At 50.9% G+C, this 12,500-nt stretch overlaps 1 protein-coding gene across 1 annotated transcript in view; it reads left to right on the top strand.

Moving 5' to 3' along the window:
- The window catches only part of LOC143276638 (uncharacterized), a 109,722-nt gene that overhangs the window by 50,678 nt on the left and 46,544 nt on the right, over nt 1-12,500 (top strand). The window contains exons 29-36 of the mRNA XM_076581256.1: nt 2,074-2,251; nt 3,910-4,053; nt 4,575-4,649; nt 5,473-5,693; nt 6,262-6,375; nt 7,765-7,973; nt 8,882-9,156; nt 12,088-12,314. Of these exons, the coding sequence (XP_076437371.1) occupies nt 2,074-2,251; nt 3,910-4,053; nt 4,575-4,649; nt 5,473-5,693; nt 6,262-6,375; nt 7,765-7,973; nt 8,882-9,156; nt 12,088-12,314 (1,443 nt within the window). The remainder of the gene's footprint in view (nt 1-2,073; nt 2,252-3,909; nt 4,054-4,574; nt 4,650-5,472; nt 5,694-6,261; nt 6,376-7,764; nt 7,974-8,881; nt 9,157-12,087; nt 12,315-12,500) is intronic.

The following is a 12,500-nucleotide window of genomic DNA, read 5'->3' as shown; positions in this document are numbered from 1 at the left end:
TCAATCAGTTCAATCAACGGCACATCCCTCTCAATCAGTTCAATCACAGCAGGCGGCAGTCGCCGTGCACACACACAACCATTCCCTGGTTTCAGGGGCACAGCTTAGCAGCAGCGGCGATAGATTTGAACGTCTGTCTGTCTGTCTGTCTGTATGTCTGTCCGCTTGTTCAGAACAACAACTAGGAACTGCAGTTATACGTCACATTCCTCTAAATAAATTCACACTCAACCGCTCCAGGCAATCACATTCACAGGCAGCCATTCACCAGATTCAGGGCCTGCAATCCAGCAGCCACGACAGTTTTGAACGTTTGTCGGTCTGTCTGTCTGTCTATCTGCTTGTTCAGAACAACATCAATGAATGGCACATGCATGGCACATTCATGGCATATACATGGTACATACATGGCACATACATGGCATATACATGGCACATTCATGGCATATACATGGTACATACATGGCACATACATGGCATATACATGGTACATACATGGCACATACATGGCATATACATGGCACATACATGGCACATATATGATACATTCATGGCACATACATGGTACATACATGGCATATACATGGCACATACATGGCATATATATGATACATTCATGGCACATACATGGCACATACATGGCATATACATGGCACATACATGGCACATACATGGTACATACATGGCATATACATGGTACATTCATGGCATATACATGGTACATACATGGTACATACATGGCACATACATGGTACATACATGGCACATATATGATATATACATGGCACATACATGGCACATACATGGCACATTCCTCTAAATGAATTAGACACACCTAGTGGCAATCGTCTTGCATTCGCACGCAGCCATTGTCAAGATTCAGGGACAGCAGCAGCAGGGACATAGCAGCAGCAGGGACATAGCAGCAGGGACATAGCAGCAGGGACATAGCAGCAGCAGGGACATAGCAGCAGGGACAGCAGCAGCAGGGACATAGCAGCAGCAGGGACAGCAGCAGCAGGGACAGCAGCAGCAGGGACAGCAGCAGCAGGGACAGCAGCAGCAGGGACATAGCAGCAGGGACATAGCAGCAGGGACATAGCAGCAGGGACATAGCAGCAGGGACATAGCAGCAGGGACATAGCAGCAGGGACATAGCAGCAGCAGGGACAGCAGCAGCAGGGACATAGCAGCAGGGACATAGCAGCAGGGACAGAGCAGCAGGGACAGCAGCAGCAGGGACATAGCAGCAGGGACATAGCAGCAGGGACAGCAGCAGCAGGGACATAGCAGCAGGGACAGCAGCAGCAGGGACATAGCAGCAGCAGGGACATAGCAGCAGCAGGGACAGCAGCAGCAGGGACAGCAGCAGCAGGGACATAGCAGCAGGGACAGCAGCAGCAGCAGGGACAGCAGCAGCAGGGACAGCAGCAGCAGGGACATAGCAGCAGGGACATAGCAGCAGGGACAGCAGCAGGGACATAGCAGCAGGGACATAGCAGCAGCAGGGACATAGCAGCAGCAGGGACAGCAGCAGCAGGGACATAGCAGCAGGGACAGCAGCAGCAGGGACATAGCAGCAGGGACAGCAGCAGCAGGGACAGCAGCAGGGACATAGCAGCAGCAGGGACAGCAGCAGCAGGGACAGCAGCAGGGACATAGCAGCAGCAGGGACATAGCAGCAGCAGGGACATAGCAGCAGCAGGGACATAGCAGCAGCAGGGACATAGCAGCAGGGACATAGCAGCAGCAGGGACATAGCAGCAGGGACATAGCAGCAGGGACATAGCAGCAGCAGGGACATAGCAGCAGGGACATAGCAGCAGGGACATAGCAGCAGGGACATAGCAGCAGGGACATAGCAGCAGGGACATAGCAGCAGGGACAGCAGCAGCAGGGACAGCAGCAGCCACGTCTGTCTGGCTGCTTGTTCCAGAACAACAACAACACATGGCATATATATGGCACGTTCACATCCACAGGCAGCCGTTCCCCATATTCAGAGGCCCACAATTCATCAGCCACGACAGATTTGAACCTCTGTGTGTGTGTCTGTGTGTCCGCTGTTTGCAGAACTTCGTGTGCAAGGACCCAGCGGCCGTGGAGTGTCAGGTCCTGGACTCCCAGACCCGTCAGATGGTCAGCTCCTCAGTGGTGCCCAGCACCCAGTGTTCCCTGCAGGCCATCAAGTGCAGCGACTCCGCCCAATACCCGTGTCAGCACTTCACCGTCCGCTTCTTCTGCCCCAACGGTCAGTACCCGATACCCGCCTTTCGTGTACCCGATACCCTTATTTTATTCATGACGGTACGTACCCGATACTCTGATTTCATTCCTGACGGTACGTACCCGATACTCTAATTTAATTTCTGACGGTACGTACCCGATACCCTGATTTCATTCCTGACGGTACGTACCTGATACCCGCCTTTCCAGTACTCGATACCCTGATTTCATTCTTAACGGTACGTACCCGATACCCTGATTTCATTTCTGATGGTACGTACCCGATACCCGCCTTTCGAGTACCCGATACCCTGATTTCATTCCTGACGGTACGTACCCGATACCCTGATTTCATTCCTGACGGTACGTGCCCGATACCCGCCTTTCGAGTACCCGATGCCCTGATTTCATTTCTGACGGTACCTACCTGATACCCTGATTTCATTTCTGATGGTACGTACCCGATACCCTGTACCTACCTACCTACTGAACTAATGGCACGTAGCTGTCACCACACACACACACACACACACACACACACACACACACACACACACACATACAATCACATGCACACTCACTCACTCACTCACACACGCATCCAACTTGCTGATGTTTCAGAGCAGAACATATGTGGGGTGATCTAACTTGTTGATGTTTCAGAGCAGAACATATGTGAGGTGATCTAACTTGTTCATGTTTCAGAGCAGAACATAGGTGAGGTGATCTAACTTGTTGTTGATGTTTCAGAGCAGAACGTATGTGAGGTGATCTAACTTGTTGTTGATGTTTCAGAGCAGAACATGTGTGAGGTGATCTAACTTGTTGATGTTTCAGAGCAGAACATATGTGAGGTGATCTAACTTGTTGTTGATGTTTCAGAGCAGAACGTATGTGAGGTGATCTAACTTGTTGTTGATGTTTCTGAGCAGAACATATGTGAGGTGATCTAACTTGTTGTTGTTGATGTTTCAGAGCAGAACATATGTGAGGTGATCTAACTTGTTGATGTTTCAGAGCAGAACATGTGTGAGGTGATCTAACTTGTTGTTGATGTTTTAGAGCAGAACGTATGTGAGGTGATCTAACTTGTTGTTGATGTTTCAGAGCAGAACATGTGTGAGGTGATCTAACTTGTTGTTGATGTTTCAGAGCAGAACATATGTGAGGTGATCTAACTTGTTGATGTTTCAGAGCAGAACATGTGTGAGGTGATCTAACTTGTTGTTGATGTTTCAGAGCAGAACATGTGTGAGGTGATCTAACTTGTTGTTGATGTTTCAGAGCAGAACATGTGTGAGGTGATCTAACTTGTTGTTGATGTTTCAGAGCAGAACATATGTGAGGTGATCTAACTTGTTGTTGATGTTTCAGAGCAGAACATATGTGAGGTGATCTAACTTGTTGTTGATGTTTCAGAGCAGAACATATGTGAGGTGATGTAACTTGTTGTTGATGTTTCAGAGCAGAACATGTGTGAGGTGATGTAACTTGTTGTTGATGTTTCAGAGCAGAACATATGTGAGGTGATGTAACTTGTTGTTGATGTTTCAGAGCAGAACATGTGTGAGGTGATCTAACTTGTTGTTGATGTTTCAGAGCAGAACATATGTGAGGTGATCTAACTTGTTGATGTTTCAGAGCAGAACATATGTGAGGTGATCTAACTTGTTGATGTTTCAGAGCAGAACATGTGTGAGGTGATGAAGAGGCAGAAAGGAACGAACCCCTGTCCGGGCGGTCAGACGTGCATCCCCAAGACCAACGGCTGCTTCGACTGCCAGTGTCCTTCCGGGTACCAGATGGACCACAATGGGAAATGCGTCAGTACGTATACCCCAGACGAATGCTCTCGTGACGAATACGTCAGTAGATGTACCCGGAATTGAATGCGTCAGTCAGTATACCCTGATGGCATTCTGTTGTCATGTGTTGACTCATTCCGTATATCTATATGTTGTTGTTTTTTTAGTTCTAGCCTGGGTGAATATTCCCTTCCTTGTATCTGTGCTGCGTGAAACAATATTACAGGAACAAGTGAATAATTTTTTGATTGAGAGAAAGCAGACAATGACGGTGAAGATACAATGACAGAGTCCAATGACGGTGAAGATACAATGACAGAGTCCAATGACGCGGACAATGACGGTGAAGATACAATGACGCGGACAATGACGGTGAAGATACAATGACAGAGTCCAATGACGGTGAAGATACAATGACAGAGTCCAATGACGCGGACAATGACGGTGAAGATACAATGACAGAGTCCAATGACGGTGAAGATACAATGACAGAGTCCAATGACGCGGACAATGGCGGGCTGTACGGGGTTGTCTTTTCCACAGAACCTTGCGGCATCTGCTCCCTGGCTGGTGACCCGCATTTCCGCACCTTCAACAACAAGCTGTATGACTTCCAGGGTGAGTACACACACACACACACACACACACACACACACACACACACACACACACACACACACACACACACACACACGCTGTAATTTTATGAGTTTTATTGTCCCTTGATCAACACAACACAACACAACGCAACGCAACGCAACGCAACGCAACGCAACCCAGACTCCAGTCAACTCCACTCCACTTTATTCTACGACACGACATAATGTAATACTATATAATGCAACGTAGCACAACAATACAATACAATAAAATGCAATGCAATACAATACAATGCAATACAATGCAATACAGTGCAATGCAATGGAATACAGTGCCATACAATGCCATACAATACAAGGCAATGCAATAATTTATAGTACAATAAGCTGCGCTACTCTACACTACAGTACACTTCACAGCGCAACACTACACAAGACTACACTGTACAACACAACGCGACATAACACAACACACAACAACAAGAGAAAACCTTCCCTTTACCTTACCATACCTTTACCTTACCATACCTTTACCCTACCATACCTTTACCTTACCATACCTTTACCCTAAGCTACCCTACGATACTCTTTCCCTACACAGGTTTGTGCCGGTACCTGTTCAACATCTGCCCGCAGGTGATGACCGGGTGCCCAAAGGGGTGCTGGGCAAGCATACCCTACCCTTACCCTAACCCTAACCTTTACCTTACCTTACCTGTACCTTACCAACACTTACCTTATCTTTACCTTAACTTACCTTACCTTACCTTCGCCGTACCTTTACCTTACCTTTACCTGAACTCTACCTTACCTGTACCTGACCTATACCTTTACTTGCACAGGCTCGTGCCAGTACCTGTTGAACGGTATCTGCCCGTGGGCCATGGACAAGGTGCCCAAAGGGGTGCTGTCCTACCAGGTACTGACCAGGTACCAACCCTGCAACCCCCGTGCCCGATTCCCCGTCACCTGCCTCCGGTCCTTCAAGGTCATGTTCTTTAACGTGCACAAGCCCGGCAACACCATCGTCGTCGCCAAGGACGCCTACGAGCGCTTCTTCTGGGTGAGAAAGGGGGCGGGGCGGGGGGGGGGGGAGGGGGCTGGAGTCTGAACGGGTTGAGGGGGTGGGAGGGGTATGGGAGTGTGTAGGAGAGAGAGGGCGGGGTTGTGGTTTTAGTGGAAGGAGATGCGGGAGAGAGGGAGAGAGGAAGAGAGGGAGATAAAGGGATACGGACACACACACACATACACACACACACACACACACACACACACACACACACACACACACACACACACACACTACACAACACTACACTACACAACAAAGCACAGCACACCTATAATCCTGTTACCTGTGGCTGACAGAGGTACGTCACTACACTACACTACACTACACTACACTACACTACACTACACAACGAACCAATATACTTGTTACCTTGAATTGGCAGAGGTAGGTGTTACCTATATTGCTACCGTCTTCAGATGAACGGAGGGAAACCCACCTTCCTGCTCAGAGACCAGAATACTACACTGCACAGCACACCAACACAGCACACCTAGATAGATATACCTGTAGTTGACAGAGGTAGAGGTAGGTGTTACCCGTGTCGCTACCTTGTCCACAGGTGAACGGGAGGAAGCTGACCTCCTTCCTGCTCAGAGACCAGAACGGACAGGAGCTGATCAGGATCGTCTTCTGCGCCAACGTCTTCAGACTGAAGGCCGTCGGGGGACTTATAGTGGGTCACTACTGCCTTGTTTGTCTCTGTGTGTGTTGGGGGGGGGGCGGGGGAGGCGGGGGGGGGGCTTCGTGGCGATTGTGGGAGTGTGTGTGGATGTTTGGGGGGGGAGGGAGGGTGAGGGTGTACACTGCAGACACAGCCAACACTAGCACACCTGTACACACTTGCACAGAGAGAGAGAGAGAGAGAGAGAGAGCCAACACTAGCTCATCTGCACACACCTATAGAGAGAGACAGCCAACACTAACGCACCTTCACACACCTGCACTACACCTGCACACACCTGCACTACACCTGCACACACCTGCACACACCTGTACACACCCATACACCTGTACACACCTGAACACACATATACACACACTGCACACTGCACACGCCTGTGTCACACCTGCACCACACCTGTACACCTATATACCTCTTCCCATTTATACACCTGTACCCACCTATACACTCACCTGTACTCCTGTACCACATAACCAATACATGTACACATCTGAACCACACTTGTATACCTGTACCCACCTATGCACCTGTACTCACCTGTACACATGTACCCACCTGTACCCACCTGTTTACACCTGTACCCACCTGTACACCTGTACCCACCTGTACCCACCTGTACACCTGCACCCACCTGTTACACCTGTACCCACCTGTACCCACCTGTTTACACCTGTACCCACCTGTACCCACCTGTTTACACCTGTACCCACCTGTACACATGTACACACCTGTACACCTCTACCCACCTGTACCCACCTGTACACCTGTACCCACCTGTATACCTGTACCCACCTGTTTACACCTGTACCCACCTGTACACATGTACACACCTGTACATCTGTACCCACCTGTTTACACCTGTACACCTGTACCCACCTGTACATCTGTACCCACCTGTTTACACCTGTACCCACCTGTACACCTGTACCCACCTGTACACCTGTACCCACCTATACACCTGTACTCACCTGTTTACACCTGTACCCACCTGTTTTCACCTGTACCCACCTCTACACCTGTACCCACCTATACACCTGTACCCACCTATACACCTGTACTCACCTGTTTACACCTGTACCCACCTGTACACCTGTACCCACCTATACACCTGTACTCACCTGTACACCTGTACTCACCTGTACACATGTACCCACCTGTTTACACCTGTACCTACCTGTACACCTGTACCCACCTGTACACCTGTACCCACCTGTACACCTGTACACCTGTACTCACCTGTACACATGTACCCACCTGTTTACACCTGTACCCACCTGTACACCTGTACCCACCTGTACACCTGTACCCACCTATACATCTTTACACCTGTACCAACACCTGCATCCAGCACCTGTACTATACACCAATACCTATACCCAGGTGGAGAACGTGTCGCACCGCCTGGCCGTGTCTCCCCCTGCAGGACTGAGGGACGAGATGTGCGGGCTGTGTGGACAGTGTCACGACACCTTCACCTGGGGTGATGGCTCCAAGAAACAGCTGCCCATGTCGGGCAGAAAGATCAAGTTCAGCGAGGCCTGGAAGTTCGGCAACAGCTGGATCCTCTCGGATGAAACTGATAAAGGAACGTGAGTAGTGTGTGTGTGTGTGTGTGTGTGTGTGTGTGTGTGTGTGTGTGTGTGTGTTGGGGGTGGGGGTGAGGGGGGGGTGGGTGGTGTGGGGGGTGGAGGGGTTGTGGTGTATGTTGAGTGTCAACCACCAAACCTTTTTTGGATCGCTGTTGTTGTTGTTTGTTGGAATTGTTTAGTGTCAGCTATCAAACTTTTTGTTTGTTTGTTTGGTTTTGTTGGTGCGTGTGTGTGTGTATATGTGTCTGTCGGTTTGTATATGTGTGTATGTATGGATGTATGTATGTTTGTATGTGTGTGTGCGTGCGTGTGTATAGAATTTTCGGTTAGGGTGGTTAAATTAAGGTCAGGATGGAGTGGGTGGGGGGTCCGTTGTGATGGAGAATTGTTCGTTGGATAAATGGGCTTTGGAATGGGAGGGCCTTAAAAATCCGTACGCACGCGACGGGCATATATATATATATATATATATATATAGAGAGAGAGAGAGAGAGAGAGAGAGAGAGAGAGAGAGAGAGAGAGAGAGAGAGAGAGAGAGAGAGAGAGAGCAGTTACAACAAAAGCTCTTTCTGTTGTTCCATGTACAATACACAGAAGACCGAAAAAGACTGTTCAGTGAGGGGGAACATTTCAAAGCCTTTATCTGCCTGAAGAAAAACAATACAAGAGATGTTTCAATGCAGAAATCAATATCCAAACCCAGTCAAAAACCAAGACAATGGTGTGGAGATATCCCGTTGTAGATCAAATAATATGTGAACTTACAGGCTTCAAGAGATGTATTCCTTCGTTTGATGATGTCATCAGTGACGTCACTGTGGTCGTAAGTGCTACGTCCTCGAGCTGAAGGCAAGCTGCGTATGGCTATAACTTTTTTTTTCTTTTTTTTTCTTCTTTTTTTCTGACAGCAAATGCGAGGGCAAGCCCACCGGACCCCCTCCACCGGAACCGGAATGCGAGGCCAAGGTCAAGGCCGAGGCAGAGGCCAGATGCGGGGTCGTGAAGGGCGACCTCTTCGAGCCCTGCCACGAGCTCGTGGACCCGGCAGAGTTCTACGAGAACTGTGTCTTTGACGCCTGCGCCGAGGGCCCGCAAGATATCTGCCGCATGGTGAAGGTGTACGCTGACCAGTGCTCCACCAAGGGGCGTCCTGCTTCCTCCTGGAGAGAGGAGGCTGGGTGTGGTGAGTGGGTGTGGTGTGGTGAGTGGGTGTGGTGAGTGGGTGTGGTGTGGTGTGGTGTGGTGTGGTGTGGTGTGGTGAGTGGGTGTGGTGTGGGGTGTGGTGTGGTGTGGTGAGTGGGTGTGGTGTGGTGTGGTGTGGTGAGTGGGTGTGGTGTGGTGAGTGGGTGTGGTGTGGTGTGGTGTGGTGAGTGGGTGTGGTGAGTGGGTGTGGTGTGGTGTGGTGAGTGGGTGTGGTGAGTGGGTGTGGTGTGGTGAGTGGGTGTGGTGTGGTGAGTGGGTGTGGTGTGGTGTGGTGTGGTGAGTGGGTGTGGTGAGTGGGTGTGGTGTGGTGAGTGGGTGTGGTGTGGTGTGGTGAGTGGGTGTGGTGTGGTGAGTGGGTGTGGTGTGGTGAGTGGGTGTGGTGTGGTGTGGTGTGGTGTGGTGAGTGGGTGTGGTGAGTGGGTGTGGTGTGGTGAGTGGGTGTGGTGTGGTGTGGTGTGGTGTGGTGAGTGGGTGTGGTGAGTGGGTGTGGTGTGGTGTGGTGTGGTGTGGTGTGGTGATGAAGTGGGTGTGGTGAGTGGTGTGGTGAGGTGAGTGGTGTGGTCGTCGGTGTGGTTGTGGTGTGTTGTGGTGAGAGGGTGTGAGTGTGGTGTGTAGAGGGGGTGTGATGTGTCGTGGTGAGTAGGAGGTGTTGATGTGGCTGTGGGTGGTGTGAGAGTGGGTGTGGTGTGGTGTGTGAGTGGGTGTGATGTGAGTGTGGGTGGGTGATTGGGTTTGTATGTGATGGTGGGTGTGGTGATGTGGGGTGTGGTGAGGTGAGATGGGTGGTGGTGTGGTGGGGTGTGGTGTGGTTGAGTGGGGTGATGTGATTTGATGTGGTGTGGTATGGGTGTCGGGTTGTGGTGCGGGTGGGTGATCGGGTGAGTGTGGTGTGGTGAGTGGGTGTGGAGTGGTGAGTGGTGGTGTGATGTGGTTGGTGTGGTGTGGGTGTGGTGTGGTGGTGGGTGTGGTGTGGTGAGTGGGGTGGTGGTGTAGGTGTGGTGTGGTGTGGTGAGTGGGTGTGATGTGGTGTGATGTGGTGCAGTGGGTGAGAGGGTGTGATGTGGTGTGAGAGGGTGGGGTGTGGTGTGGTGTGGTGAGTAGGGTGTGGTGGGGTGAGATGTGGTGTGATGTGGTGTGGTGTGGTGAGTGGGTGTGATGTGGTGTGGGGTGGTGTGGTGAGTGGGTGTGGTGTGGTGTGGTGAGTGGGTGTGGTGTGGTGTGGTGTGGGTGAGTGGGGTGTGGAGTGTGGTGGGTGGGGTGGGAGTGGTGTGGTGATGTGGGTGTGATGTGGTGTGGTGTGGGTGTGGGTGTGGTGAGTGGGTGTGGTGAGTGGTGGGGTGTGGTGTGAGTGAGTGGGTGATGGTGTGTGGTGTGGTGTGGTGAAGTGGGTGTTGTTGTGGTGAGTGGGTGTGGTGTGGTGTGGTGTGGTGCGATGGTGTGTGGGTGTGGTGCTGGTGGTGGGCGTGTGGTAATGTGGTGTGGTGAAGAGGGATGTGATGTGGTGTGGTGGTGGTGTTGATATGGTGAGTGGGTTGGTGAGCTGTGTGGTGTGGTGGTGTGGTGAGTGGGTGTGGTGTGGGGTGGTGTGGTGAGGTGTGGTGTGGTGAGTGGGCTGTGGTGTGGGGTGGTGTGGTGAGGTGTGGTGTGGTGAGTGGGCTGTGGTGTGGTGAGTGGGTGTGGTGTGGTGTGGTGTGGTGTGGTGAGTGGGTGTGGTGAGTGGGTGTGGTGTGGTGTGGTGAGTGGGTGTGGTGAGTGGGTGTGGTGTGGTGTGCTTGTGGTGTGCTGTGCTGTGCTGTGCTGTGCTGTGGTATGTTGTGGTGTGGTGTGCTTGTGCTGTGCTGTGGTATGTTGTGGTGTGGTGTTGTGTGATGTGGTGTGTTATGGTGTGGTGTGGTGTGTTTTTTCTGTATTGTGTTTGTGGTGTGGTGTGCCTATGTTGTGGCGTGTTTGTGTTGCGTTGTAGTGTGGTGTGTTATGTTTGTGCTGTGGTGTTCTTGTGTTGTAACGCACTGTCTTGTGTTGTACTGTGTTGTTTTGTGTTGTCGTGTGTTGTGTAGTTTGTGTTGTGTGGTGGTGTGTTTGTGGATGGTCAAGGTCTTCGCTGACCATTTCTCCACCAAGGGCCGTCCTGATTCCTCGTGGAGAGGGGGGGGGTGTGGAGAGAGGGCTTGTGGCTGGGGTTGGGTTGGGGTTTGGGGGTTGGGTTGAATTTGGTTGGGTTTGATTGCGTCGGGTTTGGGTTGGGTTTAGGTTGGGTTGTGGTGTGTTAGGTTGGGTTGTATTGTGTTTGTGTTGGATAGGGTGGTGATGTTGGTTTTGATTAGGTTTGGGATGGGTTTGTGTTGTGTTGTGCAGGGTGTGTTGGGTTGGGCAGGGTTGGCTTCAGTTCGCTTTGGTTGGGTTTGTGCTTGGTTGGGTGGGGTTGGTTTGTATTTTATTGTGGTATGCTGTGTTATATTGCATCATATTTTGATGTGTTGTATTGTAGTTCTTATGCTGTATTGTATGGTTGTATTAGTATGCTGTAGTGTCACAGCCCTGGAGTGCAAAGGACTCCGAGAACATGGAATACTTCAACAATGTCAACTTCCATCCATCCACCTATCTATCCATCCACCTATTTATCCATCCACCTATCTATCCATCCATCCATCCATCCACCTATCTATCCATCCATCCATCCACCTATCCATCCACCCACCTATCTATCCATCCATCCATCCACCTATCTATCCATCCATCCATCCAATCTATCCATCCACCTATCTATCCATCTATCCATCCACCTATCTATCCATCCACCTATCTATCCATCTATCCATCCACCTATCTATCCATCCATCCATCCACCTATCTATCCATCCATCCACCCATCCATCCATCCATCCATTCACCTATTCATCTATCACAGCCCTGGAGTGCAAGGCCTCAGAGAACATGGAGTACTCCAACAACGTCAACTGCCAGAAGCAGTGCTCCAACATGGGCGTGGAGTCCTGTGCCACGGACGAGCACTCTGACGGCTGCAAGTGCAAGGACAAGTTCTACGAGTTGAACGGCAAGTGCGTGCCTGAGGAAGGGTGCGGCTGCACCATTGACATGAAGAAGGATGAATTCACCGAGACTGTGGCTCTGCAGGTCAGTAGGTGGGTGGGTGGGTGGGTGAGGGTGGGGAGGGTGGAGGAAGGAGGGTGAGGAGTGTGGGTGGTGGTGGTGGTGGTGGTAGTGGTAGGGTGTGTGGGTGAGGTGAGGAGAGGGTGAAGGAAGGAGGGTGAGGGGTGTGGGTGGTGGTGGTGGTAGGGTGGGTGGGTGAGGCGAGATGAG

This window comes from Babylonia areolata, chromosome 32 (genome assembly GCF_041734735.1).
Source record: "Babylonia areolata isolate BAREFJ2019XMU chromosome 32, ASM4173473v1, whole genome shotgun sequence".
Lineage (NCBI taxonomy): Eukaryota > Metazoa > Mollusca > Gastropoda > Neogastropoda > Buccinidae > Babylonia > Babylonia areolata.
The sequence above is the reverse complement of the archived record's forward strand: the minus strand, read 5'-3'. Positions and strand labels throughout refer to the sequence as shown.